This window comes from Lampetra planeri, unplaced genomic scaffold (genome assembly GCF_965212315.1).
Source record: "Lampetra planeri unplaced genomic scaffold, kcLamPlan1.2.h2 scaffold_360, whole genome shotgun sequence".
Classification (NCBI taxonomy): domain Eukaryota; kingdom Metazoa; phylum Chordata; class Hyperoartia; order Petromyzontiformes; family Petromyzontidae; genus Lampetra; species Lampetra planeri.
Genome location: NW_027615183.1, coordinates 21,620 through 49,360, shown reverse-complemented (window position 1 = coordinate 49,360; position 27,741 = coordinate 21,620). Strand labels below are relative to the sequence as shown.

The window sequence follows — 27,741 nt, the reverse complement described above, 5'->3', positions numbered from 1 at the left end:
CTCGCTCAACAACACAGTTGCTCGCTCACTCAACAACGCAGTTGCTCGCTCACTCAACAACGCAGTCGCTCGCTCGCTCAACAGCGCAGTCGCTCACTCGCTCAACAACGCAGTTGCTCGCTCGCTCAACAGCGCAGTCGCTCACTCACTCAACAACGCAGTTGCTCACTCAACAACGCAGTTGCTCGCTCGCTCAACAACGCAGTCGCTCACTCACTCAACAACGCAGTTGCTCACTCAACAACGCAGTTGCTCACTCGCTCAACAACGCAGTCGCTCACTCGCTCAACAACGCAGTTGCTCGCTCACTCAACAACGCAGTTGCTCGCTCACTCAACAACGCAGTTGCTCGCTCACTCAACAACGCAGTCGCTCACTCGCTCAACAACGCAGTTGCTCGCTCACTCAACAACGCAGTTGCTCGCTCGCTCAACAACGCAGTTGCTCGCTCACTCAACAACGCAGTTGCCTGCTCACTCAACAACGCAGTTGCTCGCTCACTCAACAACGCAGTTGCTCGCTCACTCAACAACGCAGTCGCTCGCTCGCTCAACAACGCAGTCGCTCGCTCACTCAACAACGCAGTTGCTCGCTCACTCAACAACGCAGTCGCTCGCTCGCTCAACAACGCAGTCGCTCGCTCACTCAACAACGCAGTCGCTCGCTCACTCAACAACGCAGTCGCTCGCTCACTCAACAACGCAGTCGCTCGCTCACTCAACAACGCAGTCGCTCGCTCACTCAACAACGCAGTCGCTCGCTCACTCAACAACGCAGTCGCTCGCTCACTCAACAACGCAGTCGCTCGCTCACTCAACAACGCAGTTGCTCGCTCACTCAACAACGCAGTTGCTCACTCGCTCAACAACGCAGTTGCTCACTCGCTCAACAACACAGTTGCTCGCTCACTCAACAACGCAGTCGCTCACTCACTCAACAACGCAGTTGCTCGCTCACTCAACAACGCAGTTGCTCACTCGCTCAACAACGCAGTTGCTCACTCGCTCAACAACGCAGTTGCTCGCTCACTCAACAACGCAGTTGCTCACTCGCTCAACAACGCAGTTGCTCGCTCACTCAACAACACAGTTGCTCGCTCACTCAACAACGCAGTTGCTCGCTCACTCGACAACGCAGTTGCTCGCTCACTCAACAACGCAGTTGCTCGCTCACTCAACAACGCAGTCGCTCGCTCACTCAACAACGCAGTCGCTCGCTCACTCAACAACGCAGTCGCTCACTCACTCAACAACGCAGTTGCTCGCTCACTCAACAACGCAGTCGCTCACTCGCTCGACAACGCAGTTGCTCACTCACTCAACAACGCAGTTGCTCGCTCACTCAACAACGCAGTCGCTCACTCACTCAACAACGCAGTTGCTCGCTCACTCAACAACGCAGTCGCTCACTCGCTCAACAACGCAGTTGCTCGCTCACTCAACAACGCAGTTGCTCGCTCACTCAACAACGCAGTCGCTCACTCACTCAACAACGCAGTTGCTCGCTCACTCAACAACGCAGTCGCTCACTCGCTCAACAACGCAGTTGCTCACTCACTCAACAACGCAGTTGCTCGCTCACTCAACAACGCAGTCGCTCACTCACTCAACAACGCAGTTGCTCGCTCACTCAACAACGCAGTCGCTCACTCGCTCAACAACGCAGTTGCTCGCTCACTCAACAACACAGTCGCTCACTCAACAACGCAGTCGCTCACTCGCTCAACAACGCAGTTGCTCACTCACTCAACAACGCAGTTGCTCGCTCGCTCAACAACGCAGTCGCTCACTCAACAACGCAGTCGCTCACTCACTCAACAACGCAGTTGCTCGCTCACTCAACAACACAGTTGCTCGCTCACTCAACAACGCAGTCGCTCACTCAACAACGCAGTCGCTCGCTCGCTCAACAACGCAGTCGCTCACTCGCTCAACAACACAGTTGCTCGCTCACTCAACAACGCAGTTGCTCGCTCACTCAACAACGCAGTCGCTCGCTCGCTCAACAGCGCAGTCGCTCACCTCGCTCAACAACGCAGTTGCTCGCTCGCTCAACAGCGCAGTCGCTCACTCACTCAACAACGCAGTTGCTCACTCAACAACGCAGTTGCTCGCTCGCTCAACAACGCAGTCGCTCACTCACTCAACAACGCAGTTGCTCACTCAACAACGCAGTTGCTCACTCGCTCAACAACGCAGTCGCTCACTCGCTCAACAACGCAGTTGCTCGCTCACTCAACAACGCAGTTGCTCGCTCGCTCAACAACGCAGTTGCTCACTCGCTCAACAACGCAGTCGCTCACTCGCTCAACAACGCAGTTGCTCGCTCACTCAACAACGCAGTTGCTCGCTCGCTCAACAACGCAGTTGCTCGCTCACTCAACAACGCAGTTGCCTGCTCACTCAACAACGCAGTTGCTCGCTCACTCAACAACGCAGTCGCTCGCTCACTCAACAACGCAGTCGCTCGCTCACTCAACAACGCAGTCGCTCGCTCACTCAACAACGCAGTTGCTCGCTCACTCAACAACGCAGTTGCTCGCTCGCTCAACAACGCAGTCGCTCGCTCGCTCAACAACGCAGTCGCTCGCTCACTCAACAACGCAGTTGCTCGCTCACTCAACAACGCAGTCGCTCGCTCGCTCAACAACGCAGTCGCTCGCTCACTCAACAACGCAGTCGCTCGCTCACTCAACAACGCAGTCGCTCGCTCACTCAACAACGCAGTCGCTCGCTCACTCAACAACGCAGTCGCTCGCTCACTCAACAACGCAGTCGCTCGCTCACTCAACAACGCAGTCGCTCGCTCACTCAACAACGCAGTTGCTCGCTCACTCAACAACGCAGTTGCTCACTCGCTCAACAACGCAGTTGCTCACTCGCTCAACAACACAGTTGCTCGCTCACTCAACAACGCAGTTGCTCACTCGCTCAACAACGCAGTTGCTCGCTCGCTCAACAACGCAGTTGCTCACTCGCTCAACAACGCAGTTGCTCACTCGCTCAACAACGCAGTTGCTCACTTGCTCAACAACGCAGTTGCTCGCTCACTCAACAACGCAGTCGCTCACTCACTCAACAACGCAGTTGCTCGCTCACTCAACAACGCAGTTGCTCGCTCACTCAACAACGCAGTTGCTCACTCGCTCAACAACGCAGTTGCTCGCTCACTCAACAACGCAGTTGCTCACTCGCTCAACAACGCAGTTGCTCGCTCACTCAACAACGCAGTTGCTCGCTCACTCAACAACGCAGTCGCTCACTCACTCAACAACGCAGTTGCTCGCTCGCTCAACAACGCAGTTGCTCGCTCACTCAACAACGCAGTTGCTCGCTCGCTCAACAACGCAGTTGCTCACTCGCTCAACAACGCAGTTGCTCACTCGCTCAACAACGCAGTTGCTCACTCGCTCAACAACGCAGTCGCTCGCTCACTCAACAACGCAGTTGCTCGCTCGCTCAACAACGCAGTTGCTCGCTCACTCAACAACGCAGTTGCTCGCTCACTCAACAACGCAGTTGCTCGCTCACTCAACAACGCAGTTGCTCACTCACTCAACAACGCAGTTGCTCGCTCACTCAACAACGCAGTTGCTCACTCACTCAACAACGCAGTTGCTCGCTCGCTCAACAACGCAGTTGCTCGCTCGCTCAACAACGCAGTTGCTCGCTCGCTCAACAACGCAGTTGCTCACTCGCTCAACAACGCAGTTGCTCACTCACTCAACAACGCAGTTGCTCGCTCGCTCAACAACGCAGTTGCTCGCTCACTCAACAACGCAGTTGCTCGCTCACTCAACAACGCAGTTGCTCGCTCACTCAACAACGCAGTTGCTCGCTCGCTCAACAACGCAGTTGCTCGCTCGCTCAACAACGCAGTTGCTCGCTCGCTCAACAACGCAGTTGCTCGCTCACTCAACAACGCAGTTGCTCGCTCGCTCAACAACGCAGTCGCTCGCTCGCTCAACAACACAGTCGCTCGCTCGCTCAACAACGCAGTTGCTCACTCACTCAACAACGCAGTTGCTCACTCACTCAACAACGCAGTTGCTCACTCACTCAACAACGCAGTTGCTCACTCGCTCAACAACGCAGTTGCTCGCTCGCTCAACAACGCAGTTGCTCGCTCACTCAACAACGCAGTTGCTCGCTCACTCAACAACGCAGTTGCTCGCTCGCTCAACAACGCAGTTGCTCGCTCGCTCAACAACGCAGTTGCTCACTCACTCAACAACGCAGTCGCTCACTCACTCAACAACGCAGTTGCTCGCTCGCTCAACAACGCAGTTGCTCGCTCGCTCAACAACGCAGTTGCTCGCTCGCTCAACAACGCAGTTGCTCGCTCGCTCAACAACGCAGTTGCTCACTCACTCAACAACGCAGTCGCTCACTCACTCAACAACGTAGTTGCTCACTCACTCAACAACGCAGTTGCTCGCTCGCTCAACAACGCAGTTGCTCGCTCACTCAACAACGCAGTCGCTCACTCGCTCAACAACGCAGTTGCTGACTCGCTCAACAACGCAGTCGCTCGCTCACTCAACAACGCAGTTGCTCGCTCACTCAACAACGCAGTTGCTCGCTCACTCAACAACGCAGTCGCTCGCTCACTCAACAACGCAGTCGCTCACTCACTCAGCAACGCAGTCGCTCGCTCACTCAACAACGCAGTTGCTCGCTCACTCAACAACGCAGTTGCTCGCTCGCTCAACAACGCAGTTGCTCACTCACTCAACAACGCAGTTGCTCGCTCACTCAACAACGCAGTCGCTCGCTCACTCAACAACGCAGTTGCTCGCTCGCTCAACAACGCAGTTGCTCACTCACTCAACAACGCAGTCGCTCGCTCGCTCAACAACGCAGTTGCTCGCTCACTCAACAACGCAGTCGCTCGCTCACTCAACAACGCAGTTGCTCGCTCGCTCAACAACGCAGTTGCTCACTCACTCAACAACGCAGTTGCTCGCTCACTCAACAACGCAGTCGCTCGCTCGCTCAACAACGCAGTTGCTCACTCGCTCAACAACGCAGTTGCTCGCTCGCTCAACAACGCAGTTGCTCACTCACTCAACAACGCAGTTGCTCACTCACTCAACAACGCAGTTGCTCACTCACTCAACAACGCAGTTGCTCACTCGCTCAACAACGCAGTCGCTCACTCGCTCAACAACGCAGTTGCTCACTCACTCAACAACGCAGTTGCTCACTCGCTCAACAACGCAGTTGCTCGCTCGCTCAACAACGCAGTTGCTCACTCACTCAACAACGCAGTTGCTCACTCGCTCAACAGCGCAGTTGCTCACTCGCTCAACAGCGCAGTTGCTCACTCACTCAACAACGCAGTTGCTCACTCGCTCAACAACGCAGTCGCTCACTCGCTCAACAACGCAGTGGCTCACTCACTCAACAACGCAGTCGCTCACTCACTCAACAACGCAGTCGCTCACTCGCTCAACAAGGCAGTTGCTCACTCACTCAACAACGCAGTTGCTCGCTCACTCAACAACGCAGTTGCTCACTCACTCAACAACGCAGTTGCTCGCTCACTCAACAACGCAGTCGCTCGCTCACTCAACAACGCAGTCGCTCACTCACTCAACAACGCAGTTGCTCACTCACTCAACAACGCAGTTGCTCACTCACTCAACAATGCAGTTGCTCACTCACTCAACAGCGCAGTTGCTCACTCACTCAACAGCGCAGTTGCTCACTCACTCAACAACGCAGTCGCTCGCTCGCTCAACAACGCAGTCGCTCACTCACTCAACAACGCAGTCGCTCACTCACTCAACAACGCAGTCGCTCGCTCACTCAACAACGCAGTCGCTCGCTCACTCAACAGCGCAGTTGCTCACTCACTCAACAACGCAGTCGCTCACTCACTCAACAACGCAGTCGCTCGCTCACTCAACAACGCAGTTGCTCACTCACTCAACAGTGCAGTTGCTCACTCACTCAACAACGCAGTCGCTCACTCACTCAACAACGCAGTCGCTCGCTCACTCAACAGCGCAGTTGCTCACTCACTCAACAACGCAGTTGCTCACTCACTCAACAACGCAGTCGCTCGCTCACTCAACAGCGCAGTTGCTCGCTCACTCAACAACGCAGTCGCTCGCTCACTCAACAACACAGTCGCTCACTCAACAACACAGTCGCTCACTCGCTCAACAACACAGTCGCTCACTCAACAACGCAGTCGCTCACTCGCTCAACAACGCAGTCGCTCGCTCGCTCAACAACGCAGTCGCTCGCTCACTCAACAACACAGTCGCTCACTCAACAACGCAGTTGCTCGCTCGCTCAACAACACAGTCGCTCACTCGCTCAACAACGCAGTCGCTCGCTCGCTCAACAACGCAGTTGCTCACTCACTCAACAACGCAGTCGCTCGCTCGCTCAACAACGCAGTCGCTCACTCAACAACGCAGTCGCTCGCTCGCTCAACAACACAGTCGCTCACTCACTCAACAACACAGTCGCTCACTCACTCAACAACACAGTCGCTCACTCACTCAACAACACAGTCGCTCGCTCGCTCAACAACGCAGTCGCTCACTCAACAACGCAGTCGCTCGCTCGCTCAACAACGCAGTTGCTCACTCACTCAACAACGCAGTCGCTCGCTCGCTCAACAACGCAGTCGCTCACTCAACAACGCAGTCGCTCGCTCGCTCAACAACACAGTCGCTCACTCACTCAACAACACAGTCGCTCACTCACTCAACAACACAGTCGCTCGCTCAACAACGCAGTCGCTCACTCACTCAACAACGCAGTTGCTCGCTCGCTCAACAACGCAGTCGCTCGCTCACTCAACAACACAGTCGCTCACTCGCTCAACAACGCAGTCGCTCGCTCGCTCAACAACACAGTCGCTCACTCGCTCAACAACACAGTCGCTCGCTCGCTCAACAACACAGTCGCTCACTCGCTCAACAACACAGTCGCTCACTCGCTCAACAACACAGTCGCTCGCTCGCTCAACAACGCAGTCGCTCACTCACTCAACAACACAGTCGCTCACTCGCTCAACAACGCAGTCGCTCACTCGCTCAACAACACAGTCGCTCACTCGCTCAACAACACAGTCGCTCACTCGCTCAACAACACAGTCGCTCACTCACTCAACAACGCAGTGGCTCGCTCAACAACACAGTTGCTCACTCACTCAACAACGCAGTTGCTCGCTCGCTCAACAACGCAGTCGCTCGCTCACTCAACAACGCAGTGACTCGCTCAACAACACAGTTGCTCGCTCGCTCAACAACGCAGTTGCTCGCTCGCTCAACAACGCAGTCGCTCGCTCACTCAACAACGCAGTCGCTCGCTCACTCAACAACGCAGTCGCTCACTCACTCAACGCAGTCGCTCACTCGCTCAACAACGCAGTCGCTCGCTCACTCAACAACACAGTGGCTCGCTCACTCAACAACACAGTTGCTCGCTCGCTCAACAACGCAGTCGCTCGCTCACTCAACAACGCAGTCGCTCACTCGCTCAACAACGCAGTCGCTCGCTCACTCAACAACGCAGTCGCTCGCTCGCTCAACAACGCAGTCGCTCGCTCGCTCAACAACACAGTCGCTCGCTCGCTCAACAACGCAGTTGCTCGCTCGCTCAACAACGCAGTCGCTCGCTCACTCAACAACACAGTCGCTCACTCACTCAACGCAGTCGCTCACTCGCTCAACAACGCAGTCGCTCGCTCACTCAACAACACAGTGGCTCGCTCACTCAACAACACAGTTGCTCGCTCGCTCAACAACGCAGTCGCTCGCTCACTCAACAACGCAGTCGCTCACTCACTCAACAACGCAGTCGCTCACTCACTCAACAACGCAGTCGCTCGCTCACTCAACAACGCAGTCGCTCGCTCGCTCAACAACGCAGTCGCTCACTCGCTCAACAACGCAGTTGCTCACTCACTCAACAACGCAGTCGCTCGCTCGCTCAACAACGCAGTGGCTCACTCGCTCAACAACGCAGTCGCTCGCTCGCTCAACAACGCAGTGGCTCACTCGCTCAACAACGCAGTGGCTCACTCGCTCAACAACGCAGTTGCTCACTCACTCAACAACGCAGTCGCTCGCTCGCTCAACAACGCAGTGGCTCACTCGCTCAACAACGCAGTCGCTCGCTCGCTCAACAACGCAGTCGCTCACTCGCTCAACAACGCAGTCGCTCACTCGCTCAACAACGCAGTCGCTCGCTCGCTCAACAACGCAGTGGCTCACTCGCTCAACAACGCAGTGGCTCACTCACTCAACAACGCAGTCGCTCACTCGCTCAACAGCGCAGTCGCTCACTCGCTCAACAACGCAGTCGCTCACCTCGCTCAACAACGCAGTCGCTCGCTCGCTCAACAACGCAGTGGCTCACTCGCTCAACAACGCAGTGGCTCACTCACTCAACAACGAAGTCGCTCACTCGCTCAACAGCGCAGTCGCTCACTCGCTCAACAACGCAGTCGCTCACTCGCTCAACAACGCAGTCGCTCACTCGCTCAACAACGCAGTCGCTCACTCGCTCAACAACGCAGTGGCTCACTCACTCAACGCAGTCGCTCACTCACTCGACAAGGCAGTCGCTCACTCGCTCGACAAGGCAGTCGCTCACTCACTCAACAACGCAGTGGCTCACTCACTCAACAACGCAGTGGCTCACTCACTCAACAACGCAGTGGCTCACTCACTCAACGCAGTCGCTCACTCACTCAACAACGCAGTGGCTCACTCACTCAACAACGCAGTCGCTCACTCACTCGACAACGCAGTCGCTCACTCGCTCGACAAGGCAGTCGCTCGCTCACTCAACAACGCAGTGGCTCACTCAACAACGCAGTCGCTCACTCACTCAACAACGCAGTCGCTCACTCACTCAACAACGCAGTCGCTCACTCACTCAACAACGCAGTCGCTCACTCACTCGACAACGCAGTCGCTCACTCGCTCGACAAGGCAGTCGCTCGCTCGCTCAACAACACAGTCGCTCACTCACTCAACAACACAGTCGCTCACTCACTCAACAACACAGTCGCTCACTCACTCAACAACGCAGTCGCTCACTCACTCAACAACGCAGTCGCTCGCTCGCTCAACAACGCAGTGGCTCACTCACTCAACAACGCAGTCGCTCGCTCGCTCAACAACGCAGTCGCTCACTCACTCAACAACGCAGTCGCTCACTCACTCAACAACGCAGTCGCTCACTCACTCAACAACGCAGTCGCTCGCTCGCTCAACAACACAGTCGCTCGCTCGCTCAACAACGCAGTCGCTCGCTCGCTCAACAACGCAGTCGCTCACTCGCTCAACAACGCAGTTGCTCACTCACTCAACAACGCAGTCGCTCACTCACTCAACAACGCAGTTGCTCGCTCAACAACGCAGTGGCTCACTCACTCAACAACGCAGTTGCTCGCTCACTCAACAACGCAGTCGCTCGCTCACTCAACAACGCAGTCGCTCGCTCGCTCAACAACGCAGTTGCTCGCTCAACAACGCAGTGGCTCACTCACTCAACAACGCAGTCGCTCGCTCACTCAACAACGCAGTCGCTCACTCGCTCAACAACGCAGTCGCTCGCTCACTCAACAACGCAGTCGCTCGCTCACTCAACAACGCAGTTGCTCGCTCAACAACGCAGTGGCTCACTCACTCAACAACGCAGTCGCTCGCTCACTCAACAACGCAGTCGCTCGCTCGCTCAACAACGCAGTTGCTCGCTCAACAACGCAGTGGCTCACTCACTCAACAACGCAGTCGCTCACTCACTCAACAACGCAGTTGCTCACTCGCTCAACAACGCAGTCGCTCACTCACTCAACAACGCAGTCGCTCACTCACTCAACAACGCAGTCGCTCGCTCACTCAACAACGCAGTCGCTCACTCACTCAACAACGCAGTTGCTCACTCGCTCAACAACGCAGTTGCTCGCTCACTCAACAACGCAGTCGCTCACTCAACAACGCAGTCGCTCGCTCACTCAACAACGCAGTCGCTCACTCACTCAACAACGCAGTGGCTCACTCACTCAACGCAGTCGCTCGCTCACTCAACAACGCAGTCGCTCACTCACTCAACAACGCAGTCGCTCGCTCACTCAACAACGCAGTCGCTCACTCGCTCGACAAGGCAGTCGCTTACTCACTCAACAACGCAGTCGCTCACTCACTCAACAACGCAGTCGCTCACTCACTCAACAACACAGTCGCTCGCTCGCTCAACAACGCAGTCGCTCGCTCACTCAACAACGCAGTCGCTCACTCGCTCGACAAGGCAGTCGCTTACTCACTCAACAACACAGTCGCTCACTCGCTCGACAACGCAGTCGCTCACTCACTCAACAACGCAGTCGCTCGCTCGCTCAACAACGCAGTCGCTCGCTCACTCAACAACGCAGTCGCTCACTCACTCAACAACACAGTCGCTCGCTCACTCAACAACGCAGTCGCTCGCTCACTCAACAACGCAGTCGCTCGCTCAACAACGCAGTCGCTCGCTCAACAACGCAGTCGCTCGCTCAACAACGCAGTCGCTCACTCACTCAACAACGCAGTCGCTCACTCAACAACGCAGTCGCTCACTCACTCAACAACGCAGTCGCTCGCTCAACAACGCAGTCGCTCACTCACTCAACAACGCAGTCGCTCGCTCAACAACGCAGTCGCTCACTCGCTCAACAACGCAGTCGCTCGCTCAACAACGCAGTCGCTCGCTCACTCAACAACGCAGTCGCTCGCTCAACAACGCAGTCGCTCGCTCAACAACGCAGTCGCTCGCTCACTCAACAACGCAGTCGCTCGCTCAACAACGCAGTCGCTCACTCAACAACGCAGTCGCTCGCTCAACAACGCAGTCGCTCGCTCGCTCAACAACGCAGTCGCTCGCTCAACAACGCAGTCGCTCACTCAACAACGCAGTCGCTCACTCAACAACGCAGTCGCTCGCTCAACAACGCAGTCGCTCGCTCAACAACGCAGTCGCTCACTCAACAACGCAGTCGCTCGCTCAACAACGCAGTCGCTCACTCACTCAACAACGCAGTCGCTCGCTCAACAACGCAGTCGCTCACTCAACAACGCAGTTGCTCACTCAACAACGCAGTCGCTCGCTCAACAACGCAGTCGCTCGCTCAACAACGCAGTCGCTCGCTCAACAACGCAGTCGCTCACTCAACAACGCAGTCGCTCGCTCAACAACGCAGTCGCTCGCTCAACAACGCAGTCGCTCACTCGCTCAACAACGCAGTCGCTCGCTCAACAACGCAGTCGCTCGCTCGCTCAACAACGCAGTCGCTCACTCAACAACGCAGTCGCTCACTCGCTCAACAACGCAGTCGCTCGCTCAACAACGCAGTCGCTCGCTCAACAACGCAGTCGCTCGCTCGCTCAACAACGCAGTCGCTCACTCAACAACGCAGTCGCTCGCTCAACAACGCAGTCGCTCACTCAACAACGCAGTCGCTCACTCGCTCAACAACGCAGTCGCTCGCTCAACAACGCAGTCGCTCGCTCAACAACGCAGTCGCTCGCTCGCTCAACAACGCAGTCGCTCGCTCAACAACGCAGTCGCTCACTCAACAACGCAGTCGCTCACTCGCTCAACAACGCAGTCGCTCACTCAACAACGCAGTCGCTCGCTCGCTCAACAACGCAGTCGCTCACTCAACAACGCAGTCGCTCGCTCAACAACGCAGTCGCTCACTCAACAACGCAGTCGCTCGCTCACTCAACAACGCAGTCGCTCACTCAACAACGCAGTCGCTCACTCAACAACGCAGTCGCTCGCTCACTCAACAACGCAGTCGCTCGCTCAACAACGCAGTCGCTCACTCAACAACGCAGTCGCTCGCTCACTCAACAACGCAGTCGCTCGCTCAACAACGCAGTCGCTCGCTCACTCAACAACGCAGTCGCTCACTCAACAACGCAGTCGCTCACTCAACAACGCAGTCGCTCACTCAACAACGCAGTCGCTCGCTCACTCAACAACGCAGTTGCTCACTCAACAACGCAGTTGCTCGCTCGCTCAACAACGCAGTCGCTCGCTCAACAACGCAGTCGCTCGCTCGCTCAACAACGCAGTCGCTCGCTCAACAACGCAGTCGCTCGCTCGCTCAACAACGCAGTCGCTCGCTCAACAACGCAGTCGCTCGCTCACTCAACAACGCAGTTGCTCGCTCAACAACGCAGTCGCTCGCTCAACAACGCAGTCGCTCACTCGCTCAACAACGCAGTCGCTCACTCGCTCAACAACGCAGTCGCTCGCTCAACAACGCAGTCGCTCGCTTCGCTCAACAACGCAGTCGCTCGCTCAACAACGCAGTCGCTCGCTCACTCAACAACGCAGTTGCTCGCTCAACAACGCAGTCGCTCGCTCAACAACGCAGTCGCTCGCTCACTCAACAACGCAGTCGCTCACTCAACAACGCAGTCGCTCGCTCAACAACGCAGTCGCTCGCTCAACAACGCAGTCGCTCACTCGCTCAACAACGCAGTCGCTCGCTCAACAACGCAGTCGCTCGCTCGCTCAACAACGCAGTCGCTCGCTCAACAACGCAGTCGCTCGCTCACTCAACAACGCAGTTGCTCACTCAACAACGCAGTTGCTCGCTCGCTCAACAACGCAGTCGCTCACTCAACAACGCAGTCGCTCGCTCGCTCAACAACGCAGTCGCTCACTCAACAACGCAGTCGCTCGCCTCGCTCAACAACGCAGTCGCTCGCTCAACAACGCAGTCGCTCGCTCAACAACGCAGTCGCTCGCTCGCTCAACAACGCAGTCGCTCGCTCAACAACGCAGTCGCTCGCTCAACAACGCAGTCGCTCACTCAACAACGCAGTCGCTCACTCACTCAACAACGCAGTCGCTCGCTCGCTCAACAACGCAGTCGCTCGCTCAACAACGCAGTCGCTCGCTCACTCAACAACGCAGTTGCTCGCTCGCTCAACAACGCAGTCACTCGCTCAACAACGCAGTCGCTCGCTCACTCAACAACGCAGTCGCTCGCTCAACAACGCAGTCGCTCGCTCACTCAACAACGCAGTCGCTCGCTCAACAACGCAGTCGCTCACTCGCTCAACAACGCAGTTGCTCACTCAACAACGCAGTTGCTCACTCGCTCAACAACGCAGTCGCTCACTCAACAACGCAGTCGCTCACTCGCTCAACAACGCAGTTGCTCGCTCAACAACGCAGTTGCTCACTCGCTCAACAACGCAGTCGCTCACTCAACAACGCAGTCGCTCACTCGCTCAACAACGCAGTCGCTCACTCAACAACGCAGTTGCTCACTCGCTCAACAACGCAGTTGCTCACTCAACAACGCAGTTGCTCACTCGCTCAACAACGCAGTTGCTCGCTCGCTCAACAACGCAGTCGCTCACTCAACAACGCAGTCGCTCGCTCACTCAACAACGCAGTTGCTCGCTCACTCAACAACGCAGTCGCTCACTCACTCAACAACGCAGTCGCTCGCTCAACAACGCAGTCGCTCACTCGCTCAACAACGCAGTTGCTCACTCAACAACGCAGTTGCTCACTCGCTCGACAACACAGTTGCTCACTCGCTCAACAACGCAGTTGCTCACTCGCTCAACAACGCAGTCGCTCGCTCACTCAACAACGCAGTTGCTCGCTCAACAACGCAGTTGCTCACTCGCTCAACAACGCAGTTGCTCGCTCAACAACGCAGTCGCTCGCTCAACAACGCAGTCGCTCGCTCAACAACGCAGTTGCTCACTCGCTCAACAACGCAGTCACTCGCTCAACAACGCAGTTGCTCGCTCAACAACGCAGTTGCTCGCTCAACAACGCAGTCGCTCACTCAACAACGCAGTTGCTCGCTCACTCAACAACGCAGTCACTCGCTCAACAACGCAGTTGCTCACTCGCTCAACAACGCAGTTGCTCGCTCAACAACGCAGTCGCTCACTCACTCAACAACGCAGTTGCTCACTCAACAACGCAGTTGCTCACTCGCTCAACAACGCAGTTGCTCACTCAACAACGCAGTCGCTCACTCACTCAACAACGCAGTTGCTCACTCGCTCAACAACGCAGTCGCTCGCTCAACAACGCAGTCGCTCGCTCACTCAACAACGCAGTCGCTCGCTCAACAACGCAGTCGCTCGCTCGCTCAACAACGCAGTCGCTCACTCGCTCAACAACGCAGTCGCTCGCTCACTCAACAACGCAGTCGCTCACTCACTCAACAACGCAGTTGCTCGCTCAACAACGCAGTCGCTCACTCACTCAACAACGCAGTCGCTCACTCACTCAACAACGCAGTCGCTCGCTCACTCAACAACGCAGTTGCTCGCTCAACAACGCAGTCGCTCACTCACTCAACAACGCAGTCGCTCGCTCGCTCAACAACGCAGTCGCTCGCTCAACAACGCAGTCGCTCGCTCGCTCAACAACCCAGTCGCTCACTAACTCAACAACGCAGTCGCTCACTAACTCAACAACGCAGTGGCTCACTCAACAACGCAGTCGCTCACTCACTCAACGCAGTCGCTCACTCACTCGACAAGGCAGTCGCTCACTCACTCAACAACGCAGTCGCTCACTCACTCAACGCAGTCGCTCACTCACTCGACAAGGCAGTCGCTCACTCGCTCAACAACGCAGTCGCTCGCTTACTCAACAACGCAGTGGCTCACTCACTCAACAACGCAGTGGCTCACTCACTCAACGCAGTCGCTCACTCACTCAACAACGCACTGGCTCACTCAACAACGCAGTCGCTCACTCACTCAACAACGCAGTCGCTCACTCACTCGACAACGCAGTCGCTCACTCACTCAACAACGCAGTGGCTCACTCACTCAACAACGCAGTCGCTCGCTCACTCAACAACGCAGTCGCTCACTCAACAACGCAGTCGCTCGCTCACTCAACAACGCAGTGGCTCACTCACTCAACGCAGTCGCTCACTCGCTCGACAAGGCAGTCGCTCACTCACTCAACAACGCAGTCGCTCACTCACTCAACAACGCAGTGGCTCACTCAACAACGCAGTCGCTCACTCACTCAACAACGCAGTCGCTCGCTCACTCAACAACGCAGTCGCTCACTCACTCAACAACGCAGTCGCTCACTCACTCAACAACGTAGTGGCTCACTCACTCAACGCAGTCGCTCACATCGCTCGACAACGCAGTCGCTCACTCAACAACGCAGTTGCTCACTCGCTCAACGCAGTCGCTCACTCGCTCGACAACGCAGTCGCTCGCTCACTCAACAACGCAGTTGCTCACTCGCTCAACGCAGTCGCTCACTCGCTCGACAAGGCAGTCGCTCACTCACTCAACAACGCAGTCGCTCACTCACTCAACAACGCAGTGGCTCACTCACTCAACGCAGTCGCTCACTCGCTCGACAAGGCAGTCGCTCACTCACTCAACAACGCAGTCGCTCACTCGCTCACACTATCGCTCGCCCTCGCTCGCTCACACTATCACACTCACTCGCTGTATCACACTATCACTCGCTCACACTCGCTCACACTCGCTGTATCACACTATCTCTCGCACTCGCTCGCACTCGCTCTCACACTATCTCTCACACTCGCTCACACTCGCGCTCACACTCGCGCTCGCACTCGCTCTCACGCCAAAGGCTCGCTCCCCGCCCCCCCCCGTGCCCCCCCCCCCGTCCGACCGACCCAAAACGTTTCCCGTCATCACCTCCCCCGCCGCCCGCCCCTTCCCAGAAATCGGCGAGCTCCGACTCGCCGCCGTGGGAGCGCCACCGATCGCCCCCCTCCGGCGAGGAGAGGGACGGGGGGGGGGGAGGACGATGCGGCGGGGAGAGGCAGGCGCGGAGACGCGAGGCCGCGCGGCGGAGATCGAAGGAGGGAGGCGGAGGAGCCGGATCCCAGGGGGGGCGGGAGGGAGCGGGAGAGGGAGCGGGGGGGGGAGGGGTGGGTGAGACGGATTCCCGAGTGGGACGCCCGGGGCGGAGGAGGAGATGGAGATGCCCGGCGACCGAGAGAGGTCGGCGTGGAGAGGGGGGAGCCTCCATCACGTCACCGACACCGCCACAGCCCCCCCAGGGAGAGGCAGGCGGGCGGGGAGAGGCGACGCGAGAACGGAGACGCGGGAAGGAGGCACGCGGACGATGAGGACGACGACGACGAGGAGGAGGAGGCGGAGGATGAGGAGGAGGTGAGGGCGGCCAACGGCGTGCGAGAGAGGAGCGGACGCGGGGAGGGGCGACGGGAGGGCGCGGGGAGACGCGGCGGGGAGAGGCGCGGTGCGGGAGGAGGTGAGAGGGCGGAGGAGGCTGCCGCTGCCACCGGGCACGACGGTGGCGAAGAAGACGACGAAGAGGACGACGGGAAGAGGAGGAGGAAGAGGAGGAGGCGGGAGCCGTCGTCGCCCGACGCCGAGAGGGGGGCGACTCGGGGAGAGGAGCGGGGGGAGTCCGGGGGGAGGAGGAGGAGGAGGGGAGGGGCGGCCAGGGGTGGGGCGAGTGGGGACGAGGGGCGACGCACGGACAGGTCTCCTCCTCCGCAGGGACGCGGGCAGAGAGACAAGTCTGCGGAGAGGCAGAGGGACAGGCCGTCTGGGGAGAGACAGAGGGACAGATCTGGGGAGAGGCAGAGGGACAAGTCTGCAGAAAGACAGAAGGACAGGCCGTCTGGAGATAGACGGGCAGACAGGCCGTCTGGGGAGAGGCAGAGGGACAGATCTGGGGAGAGGCAGAGGGACAAGTCTGCAGAGAGACCGAGGGACAGGCCGTCTGGAGTTAGACGGGCAGACAGGCCGTCTGGGGAGAGGCAGATGGATAAGTCTGGGGAGAGGCAGAGGGACAAGTCTGGGGAGAGACAGATGGACAGATCTGGAGAGAGACAGAAGGACAAGTCTGGAGATAGACGGGCAGACAGGCCGTCTGGAGAGAGACCGAGGGACAAGTCTGGAGAGAGACAGATGGACAAGTCTGGGGAGAGACCGAGGGACAAGTCTGGGGAGAGACAGATGGACAAGTCTGGGGAGAGACAGAGGGACAAGTCTGGAGAGAGACAGATGGACAAGTCTGGGGAGAGACCGAGGGACAAGTCTGGGGAGAGACAGAGGGACAAGTCTGGAGAAAGACAGAGGGACAGGCCGTCTGGAGAGAGACAGGCAGACAGGCCGTCTGGGGAGAGGCAGAGGGACAAGTCTGGAGAGAGACAGAGGGACAAGTCTGGAGAGAGACAGAGGGACAAGTCTGGAGAGAGACAGAGGGACAAGTCTGGAGAGAGACAGAGGGACAGGCCGTCTGGAGAGAGGCAGAGGGACGGACGCCAAGAGGGGAAGACGCAGAGGGATCTTTCGCCGGAGAAGGCGACGGACAAATCCGCTGGCGGGCAGAGCCACAAAGCTCGGGAGAGGCCCAGGGCCGACTCCGAAAAGGCACCGGGAGGCGAGCGGCAGGAGGGCGATGGACGCAGGGGTGAACCGTCGGAGGAGAGATGTACGGACGAGCCCCCGGTGGAACGAACCGACGCGTCCGAAGAGCGGCGGACGCGGAGGAGGGGCGGTGGGGAGGCGTCTCCGGACGAGCGGGTGGACGGGGCACGAAAGTCGGGGCGGGCGGAATCTCCGGGGGGCAGATCCCGGGAGGGGGACAGATCCCGGGAGGGGGACAGATCCCGGGAGGGGGACAGATCCCGGGAGGGGCGAGGGGACGAAACGGAAGAGCGGACGGAGCGGAGGGGCAAATCTCCGCAGGGATCCCGTCGCGCCGGTGGATCGGCGGGCGGGCAGAACGGAGGGCGATCCGCGGATGTCCGGAATGGAGACCGATCCGCGGACGGACAGAGAGACCGATCCGCGGAGGGGCGTGGTGAAGACCGATCCGCGGAGGAACCGAGAGACCGATCTACGGAGGGGCGTGGTGGAGACCGCTCCACGGACGGACAGAGAGACCGATCCACGGAGGGGCGGAGTGGAGACAGATCCGCGGACGGACAGAGAGACCGATCCGCGGACACACAGAGAGACCGATCCACGGAGGGGCGGAGTGGAGACCGATCCACGGACGCACAGAGAGACCGCTCCACGGAGGGGCGTGGTGGAGACCGCTCCACGGACGGACAGAGAGACCGCTCCACGGACGGACAGAGAGACCGCTCCACGGACGGACAGAGAGACCGCTCCACGGACGGACAGAGAGACCGCTCCACGGACGGACAGAGAGACCGCTCCACGGACGCACAGAGAGACCGCTCCACGGACGCACAGAGAGACCGCTCCACGGACGCACAGAGAGACCGCTCCACGGACGCACAGAGAGACCGCTCCACGGACGCACAGAGAGACCGCTCCACGGACGCACAGAGAGACCGCTCCACGGACGGACAGAGAGACCGCTCCACGGACGCACAGAGAGACCGCTCCACGGACGGACAGAGAGACCGCTCCACGGACGGACAGAGAGACCGCTCGCAGGAAGGAGGAGGAGGTGGAGGAGGCGTGAGGAAGAGGGTGGAGAGAAGAGGTGTCCAGGAGCAGGAGCAGCAGCGGGGTGATCCCGGCACGTCCACCACCCCCGCCACGGAGACGGATCGGATCGCCGTGCAACCCACCGCCACCGTGCCGGAGAATCGGAACTCTCCCCGGGGTCACAGGAGTCCCACGGGGAAGAAGACCGCCACTACCCGCCACTACCGCCACTACCGCCGGGCCTGAGCCTCCAGGAAGCGGCGGGCGTCGTAGGCGCTGCCGCGACGACGGTGACGGTGGCCGTGACGACGGTGGCCGCGACGACGGCGACGGCCGCCCGGTCGTCGCGGCGACGGAGCAGAAGGAGAGGGGGAAGCGTGGGGGGGGGCGGCCGCCCGAGCGACGATGACTCGTCTTCGTCGTCGGACTCGTCTGCGTCGTCGGACTCCTCGGACTCGTCGTCGTCTTCGGACTCGGATTCCAGCTCCGGGTCGTCCTCATCCGGCTCCGGGTCTTCGTCGCCGTCGTCCTCTTCATCGTCGTCGTCGGGGAGCGCCAAGAGGAAGACGCGGAAGCTGAAGAAGCTGCGGGAGAGGGGGAGGGACGGCGAGAGAGCGAAGGGGAGAGACGGGGAGAGAGCGAAGGGGAGGGACGGGGAGAGAGTGAAGGGCGGGGACGGGGAGAGAGTGAAGGGCGGGGAGGTCGAGAAGGAGGCGACGAGGGGTGGGGAGAGGCAGGAGGAGGGAGATGGGGAGAGAGAGACGGAGAGAGAGAAGGGCAGGGAGAGAGATGAGGGCAGGGAGAGAGAGACTGAGATTAAGAAGGGCAGGGAGAGAGAGACGGAGAGAGAGACGGAGAGTAAGAAGGGCAGGGAGAGAGAGACTGAGAGAGAGACTGAGATTAAGAAGGGCAGGGAGAGAGAGACGGAGAGAGAGACTGAGATTAAGAAGGGCAGGGAGAGAGAGACGGAAAGAGAGACTGAGATTAAGAAGGGCAGGGAGAGAGAGACGGAGCGAGAGACTGAGATTAAGAAGGGCAGGGAGAGAGAGACGGATAGAGATGAGGGCAGGGAGAGAGAGACAGAGAGTAAGAAGGGCAGGGAAAGAGAGACAGAGAGAGATACTGAGAGAGAGAAGGGCAGGGAGAGAGAGACTGAGATTAAGAAGGGCAGGGAGAGAGAGACTGAGAGAGATACGGAGAGAGAGACAGAGAGTAAGAAGGGCAGGGAGAGAGAAAAGGGCAGGGAGAGAGAGACTGAGAGAGAAACAGAGAGTACGAAGGGCAGGGAGAGAGAGAAGGGCAGGGAGAGCGAGCCGGAGCGAGAGAAGGATCGAGAGACGGAGAGAGATAAGGGCAGGCAGAGAGAGAATGAGAGAGCAAAGGGCAGGGAGAGACAGCCTGAGAGTGAGAAGGGCAGGGAGAGAGAGCCGGACAGAGAGACCGAGCGAGAGCCGGATAGAGTTAAGGGCAGGGAGAGAGAGACTGAGAGCGCGAAGGGCAGGGAGAGAGAGACGGAGCGAGAGAAGGGCAGGGGAGAGAGAGAGAAGGGCAGGGGGGAGAGAGAGACTGAGAGAGAGAAGGGCAGGGGGGGAGAGAGAGAAGGGCAGGGGGGAGAGAGAGACTGAGAGAGATGGCGAGAGAGCGAAGGAGAGAGACAGGGAGAGAGCGAAGGAGAGAGACAGGGAGAGAGACCGTGAGAAGCAGAGGGGCGGTGGAGGTGAGCGAGAGATGGGGAGGCGCGTGGACGGAGGCGCGTCCCGAGACTGTGAGCGGGACAAGGGCAGGGAGAGAGGAGAGGAGAGAGATGGGGAGAGAGCGAAGGGCCGGGAGAGGGACGCGGAGAGAGGAGAGAGGGGCCGGGGCGGCGGCGGCGGCGGCGGGGAGAGAGCGGAGAGGGCCGGGGAGAGAGGGGCGACGGTGAGAGATGGAGACCGCCGGGCGAAGGAGAGAGACGGGGAGAAGGGGGGGGAGCGATCGAAGGACGGGGAGAAGGGGGGACGGGGCAGGGGGCAGAGGAGAGACGGTGGGAGGCGCAGCAGCGGCAGCGGAGGCGGCAACAACTGCAGCAAGCGAGGCTCCGGGTCTCCTCCGACTCCTCCGACTGCCACAGGCCAGCCAGAGCGGTGAGCGTCAGAGGTCGCTAACGGGTTTTGATTCCTTAGCCGTACTCGTACCGGGCCGCACCAGGGTCGCAAACGGGTACCCGTAACCCGTACCCGGCCGTACCCGTACCCTACCCGTACCCGGCCGGTTTCGGGTAGGGTACGGGTATCGGGTACCCGATTGCGACCTCTGGGATGAAGCCACGTTGCAGGCGCGGGTGGGTTGATTCTAGGCACTTGACTTGTGAGAAGAGACACAAGACGTTGGGAAATGAGTGACAAACGGCGACTCACCAGTGACTCACGGCCTACCCGTACCCGGCCGCACCAGGGTCTCAAACGGCTACCCGTTTGAGGGAGGGTTGTGGTGGTGGCGGCGTTGTGGATGCTTTGGTTTGGGGTGAGCATGGGTTGGAGGTTGGGGGCGGCGACAGGGATGAACCCTGGTGGGGGCTGGCACTGCCACGGATATCGGAGGAAGTAGCCACCCCCTGTGAGTGAGTGAGTGGCGCGGTTGGTGAGGTGCCACGGATATCGGAGGAAGTAACCACCCCCTGTGAGTGAGTGAGTGGCGCGGTTGGTGAGGTGCCACGGATATCAGAGGAAGTAACCACCCCCTGTGAGTGAGTGAGTGAGTGGCGCGGTTGGTGAGGTGCCACGGATATCAGAGGAAGTAGCCACCCCCTGTGAGTGAGTGAGTGAGTGGCGCGGTTGGTGAGGTGCCACGGATATCAGAGGAAGTAGCCACCCCCTGTGAGTGAGTGAGTGAGTGGCGCGGTTGGTGAGGTGCCACGGATATCAGAGGAAGTAGCCAGACCCTGTGAGAGAGTGAGTGAGTGGCACGGTTGGTGAGGTGCCACAGATATCAAAGGAAGTAGTGAGTCAGTGAGTGAGTGGCGCGGTTGGTGATGTGCCACGGATATCAGAGGAAGTATCCACACCCTGTGAGTGAGTGAGTGAGTGGCGCGGTTGGTGAGGTGCCACGGATATCAAAGGAAGTAGTGAGTCAGTGAGTGAGTGGCACGGTTGGTGAGGTGCCACGGATATCGGAGGAAGTAGCCACCCCCTGTGAGTGAGTGAGTGAGTGGCGCGGTTGGTGAGGTGCCACGGATATCAGAGGAAGTAACCACCCCCTGTGAGTGAGTGAGTGAGTGGCGCGGTTGGTGAGGTGCCACGGATATCAGAGGAAGTAGCCACCCCCTGTGAGTGAGTGAGTGAGTGGCGCGGTTGGTGAGGTGCCACGGATATCAGAGGAAGTAGCCACCCCCTGTGAGTGAGCGAGTGAGTGGCGCGGTTGGTGAGGTGCCACGGATATCAGAGGAAGTAGCCACCCCCTGTGAGTGAGTGAGTGAGTGGCGCGGTTGGTGAGGTGCCACGGATATCAGAGGAAGTAGCCACCCCCTGTGAGTGAGTGAGTGAGTGGCGCGGTTGGTGAGGTGCCACGGATATCAGAGGAAGTAGCCACCCCCTGTGAGTGAGTGAGTGAGTGGCAAGGTTGGTGAGGTGCCACGGATATCGGAGGAAGTATACAAAGAAGCATCCTCCGGTAGTTGTTGATGCATTGCCTTTGAAACTGATTGGTCCACGCCAGAGGTCGCAACCGGGTACCCGATACCCGGCTGCCCGTACCCGGCCGGGTACGGGTAGGGTACCCGTTTGCGACCCTGGTGCGGCCGGGTACGGGTAAGGAATCGGAACCCGTTTGCGACCTCTGGGCCACGCCAGAGACGGCTTTCTCTCTGGTCTGAGACTCTTTGAGACGCGGCGAAATGTTTTAGTTTGCATGCTCACCGCAAAGTTTTAGTGGTTTTTGCAGTGACATGATTCCTTGCAAAAGCTTTCTGTTTTGTGTTTTGTTTTTTTAAACACCTTAACACACCCTCCTGTTTTTATTTTTATGTAAGTGTGTGTTTGTATATATAAGTGGGTGTGTATTTAAGTATGTGTGTGTGTGTATGTGTGTGTATGTTTATAAGTGTGTGTGTATATAAGTGTGTGTGTATATAAGTGTGTGTATATAAGTGTGTGTGTGTATAAGTGTGTGTGTATGTGTGTGTGTATATATGTGTGTGTGTGTATGTGTGTGTGTATATATGTGTGGAAATGTCTGTGTGTGTGTATATATGTGTGTATGTATAAGTGTCTGTGTGTGTGTGTGTATGTGTGTGTGTATATGTGTGTATGTATAAGTGTCTGTGTGTGTGTGTATGTATAAGTGTCTGTGTGTGTGTGTGTATGTGTGTGTGTATATGTGTGTATGTATAAGTGTCTGTGTGTGTGTATGTGTGTGTGTATATGTGTGTATGTATAAGTGTCTGTGTGTGTGTATAAGTGTGTGTGTGTATATGTGTGTATGTATAAGTGTCTGTGTGTGTGTATAAGTGTGTGTGTGTATATGTGTGTATGTATAAGTGTCTGTGTGTGTGTATATGTGTGTATGTATAAGTGTGTGTGTATGTGTGTGTGTATATGTGTGTGTGTATAAGTGTCTGTGTGTGTGTGTGTATGTGTGTATGTATATGTGTGTATGTGTAAGTGTGTGTGTATATGTGTGTGTGTATAAGTGTCTGTGTGTGTGCTCGCCTCCTCTGCCTGTGTAGGCGCAAGAGTCCCCGGAGACCCGAGCACTCGCTCAGAGATTCACGCAGCCTCAGCTACTCGCCTGCAGAGCGACGTGCAGCATTCGCACGGTACTCACCCACTCGCTCACCCACTCACTCGCTCACCCCGCTCACCCACCCACTCACTCACTCGCTCACCCGCTCACCCACCCACTCACTCACTCGCTCACCCCACTCGCTCGCCCACCTCGCTCGCCCACTCACTCACTCACCCACCCACTCGCACACTCACTCACTCGCTCACTCACCCGCTCACCCACCCACTCACTCACCCACTCACTCACCCACCCACTCACTCACTCGCTCACCCGCTCGCTCACCCACTCGCTCGCCCACTCACCCACCCACTCACCCACTCACACACCCACTCACCCGCTCACTCACTCACACACTCACTCACTCACCCACTCACTCACTCGCTCACTCACCCACTCACCCACTCACTCACCCACCCACTCACACACTCACACACTCACTCACTCGCTCACTCACCTGCTCACTCACCCACTCGCTCACCCCACCTCGCTCGCCCACTCACCCACTCACTCGCTCGCCCCACTCACTCGCTCGCCCACTCACCCACTCACTCGCTCGCCCACTCACCCACTCACTCACTCGCTCACCCACTCGCTCGCCCACTCACCCACTCACTCGCTCGCCCACTCACCCACTCACTCACTCGCTCACTCACCTGCTCACTCACTCACCCACTCACACACTCACTCACTCACTCACCCACTCACTCACCCACCCACCCATTCACTCACCCACTCACACACTCACTCACTCACTCACCCACCCACCCATTCACTCACCCACTCACTCGCTCGCCCACTCACCCACTCACTCACTCACTCACTCACCCACTCACTCACCCACCCACTCACACACTCACACACTCACTCACTCGCTCACCCACCCGCTCACCCACCCACTCACTCACTCGCTCAGAGATTCACGCAGCCTCAGCTACTCGCCTGCAGAGCGACGTGCAGCACTCGCACGGTACTCACCCACTCGCTCACCCACTCGCTCACCCACTCACCCGCTCGCTCACCCACTCACTCGCCCACTCACCCACTCACCCACTCACTCACCCACTCGCTCGCCCACTCACCCACTCACTCGCTCGCCCACTCACTCACCCACTCGCTCACCCACTCGCTCACCCACTCGCTCACCCACTCACTCACACACACACTCACTCACCCACCCACTCACACACTCACCTGCTCACTCACCCACTCGCTCATCCACTCGCTCACCCACTCACTCACCCACTCACCTGCTCGCTCACCAACTCGCTCACCCACTCGCTCACCCACTCACCCACTTACTCACCCACTCACACACCCACTTACTCACTCACCCACTCACTCACTCACCTGCACACTCACCCACTCGCTCATCCACTCGCTCACCCACTCACTCACCCACTCACCTGCTCGCTCACCCACTCGCTCACCCCACTCGCTCACCCACTCGCTCACCCACTCGCTCACTCACACACTGACTTGCTCACTCGCTCAGACACTCACTCACTCGCTCACCCACTCACTCACCCACTCACTCACCCACTCACTCACTCACCCACTCACTCACCCACCCACCCATTCACTCACCCACTCACCCACTCGCTCACCCGCTCACTCCCCAACGCACTCATCTCTGTGGGTCTCTGTGGCTGTACCAAAAACGCCGAATGTTCAGAACCCGACCAACGTCTGACGTTGCCCCCCCCCGCTCCCCTTCCCCCCACCCTCTCCCCCCACCCCCTCCCCCCCACCCCCTCCCCCCCTCCCCCTCCCCCCACCCCCTCCCCCCGTGTCCTGCAGGGAGCGTGAGAGGGATCAGGGGGAGGGGCGGGGCCGCTCTGGGCGGAGGAGGAGGAGGGGCGGGGCTGACGGGGAGAGTGCCGTCAGTGGACACGGCCACGGACCCAAGCGCTCCACCTCCTCCTCCAGCTCCTCCAGCTCCTCCAGCTCCTCCTTATCGTCGTCGTCCACCTCTTCCTCCTCCTCCTCCTCCTCTGCCACGTCGTCGTCGTCGTCGTCATCGTCATCTTCGTCGGAGGAGGAGGAGGAGGCTTCGAGGCGGAAGCCAAAGCCTCCTACGGAGAGGTCGCGGGACAAGCGGCGGTGAGTGGGTGGGTGGGTGGGTGAGTGGGTGGGTGGGTGGGTGAGTGGGTGGGTGGGTGGGTGAGTGGGTGGGTGGGTGGGTGAGTGGGTGGGTGGGTGGGTGGGTGAGTGGGTGGGTGGGTGGGTGGGTGGGTGGGTGGGTGAGTGGGTGGGTGAGTGAGTGGGTCAGTGAGTGAGTGAGTGGGTGGATGAGTGAGTGGGTCAGTGAGTAAGCGAGTGGGTGGATGAGTGAGTGGGTGGATGAGTGAGTGGGTGGATGAGTGAGTGGGTGGGTGAGTGAGTGGGTGGGTGAGTGGGTCAGTGAGTGAGTGAGTGGGTTAGTGAGTGAGTGAGTGGGTTAGTGAGTGAGTGGGTGGATGAGTGAGTGGGTCAGTGAGTAAGCGAGTGGGTGAGTGAGTGGGTGGGTGAGTGGGTGGGTGAGTGGGTGGGTGGGTGGGTGAGTGGGTGGATGAGTGAGTGGGTGGATGAGTGAGTGGGTGGGTGAGTGAGTGGGTGGGTGAGTGGGTCAGTGAGTGAGTGAGTGGGTTAGTTAGTGAGTGAGTGGGTGGATGAGTGAGTGGGTCAGTGAGTAAGCGAGTGGGTGAGTGGGTGGGTGAGTGAGTGGGTGGGTGAGTGAGTGGGTGGATGAGCGAGTGGGTCAGTGAATGAGTGGGTGAGTTTAGTGAGTGAAGTGAGTGTAGTGAGTGAGTTTCGTGAGTGTAGTGAGTGAGTGTAGTGAGTGAGTTTCGTGAGTGTAGTGAGTGAGTGTAGTGAGTGAGTGTTTGCCACTGTCTCACTCCGCTGTCGTTGTTCTCTGTCTTCTCCCCCCACTTCAGTTCCCCGTGAAGCTGCCGCCACCACCGCCACCACCGCCACCACCGCCACCACCACCACAACCACCACCACCACAACCACCACCACCACAACCACCACCACGTTAGTGAGTGGGAGTGAAGATGAAGTTTCGAGCTTGTCACCACCACCACCACTACAACCACCACTACAACTACAACCACCACCACCACCACTACAACCACCACTACCACCACTGCAACCACCGCCACCACCACCACTGCAACCACCACCGCCACCACCACCACTGCAACCACCACCGCTACAACCACCACTGCTACAACCACCACCACTACTACAACCACCACCGCCGCCACTACAACCACCACCACCACTACAACCACCGCTACAACCACCACCACCACTACTACAACCACCACCGCCACTACAACCACCGCCACCACCACCACCACCACCGCTACAACCACCACCACTGCCACTACAACCACCACCACCACCGCCACCACCGCCACTACAACCACTACAACCACCACTGCCACCACCGCCACCATCGTGGGCCGCTGAGCCCTGGAGGATGTGCTGGGGTTGGCGTCCTGCTGGAGGAGGGGCGGTAGCGAGCTAACCGCAGCGCCACCACTCCCCGTAAACACACGCACGCACGTACACGCACGCACGTACACACACACACGCACACGCACGTACACACACACGCACGCACGTACACGCGCGCACGTACACGCACGCACGTACACGCGCACACGCACACGCACGCACGTACACGCACGCACGCACGTACACACGCACGCACACGCACGCACGCACGTACACGCACGCACGTACACGCGCACACGCACACGCACGCACGTACACGCACGCACGCACGTACACACGCACGTACACGCACGTACACGCACGCACGTACACGCACGCACGTACACGCACGTACACGCACGTACACACACGCACGTACACACACACACGCACACGCACGTACACGCACACACGCACGTACACGCACACACGCACGTACACACACACACGCACACGCACGTACACGCACGTACACACACACACGCACGTACACGCACGCACGCACGTACACGCACGTACACGCACGTACACACACGCACGTACACACGCACGTACACGCGCGCACGTACACACACGCACGTACACACACACACGCACACGCACGTACACACACACGCACGCATGTACACGCGCGCACGCACACACACACGTACACACGCACGTACGCACGCACGTACACACGCACGTACACACACACGTACACACGCACGTACACACACACACACGTACACACACACACGCACGTACACACACACGTACACACGCACATACACACGTACGTACACACACACGCACATACACACGTACGTACACACACACGTACACACACACGTACACACGCACGTACACACACACACGCACGTACACACACACGTACACACACACGTACACACACACGTACACACGCACGTACACACACACACGCACGTACACACGCACGTACACACACACGTACACACACACGTACACACACACGTACACACGCACGTACACACACACGTACACACGCACGTACACACACACACGCACGCACACACGTACACACGCACGTACACACGCAC

General features: G+C 58.6%; 2 protein-coding genes across 2 annotated transcripts in view; both read left to right on the top strand.

Moving 5' to 3' along the window:
* Positions 1-19,478, top strand: part of LOC144740953 (uncharacterized) — a 37,791-nt gene extending 18,313 nt beyond the window's left edge. The window contains exon 2 of the mRNA XM_078623644.1: positions 15,721-19,478. Coding sequence (XP_078479770.1) covers positions 16,793-18,682 — 1,890 coding nt within the window. The 5' untranslated portion in view covers positions 15,721-16,792 and the 3' untranslated portion in view covers positions 18,683-19,478. The remainder of the gene's footprint in view (positions 1-15,720) is intronic.
* A 4,621-nt stretch (positions 19,479-24,099) lies between these two features.
* Positions 24,100-26,578, top strand: LOC144740952 (uncharacterized; the record flags this gene model as incomplete). The annotated part of the gene is made up of 3 exons (XM_078623643.1): positions 24,100-24,164; positions 24,995-25,297; positions 26,113-26,578. Coding segments are annotated over 3 exons (378 nt in total), but the record flags the coding sequence as incomplete, so codon positions are not given.
* Between the last annotated feature and the right edge of the window lie 1,163 nt (positions 26,579-27,741).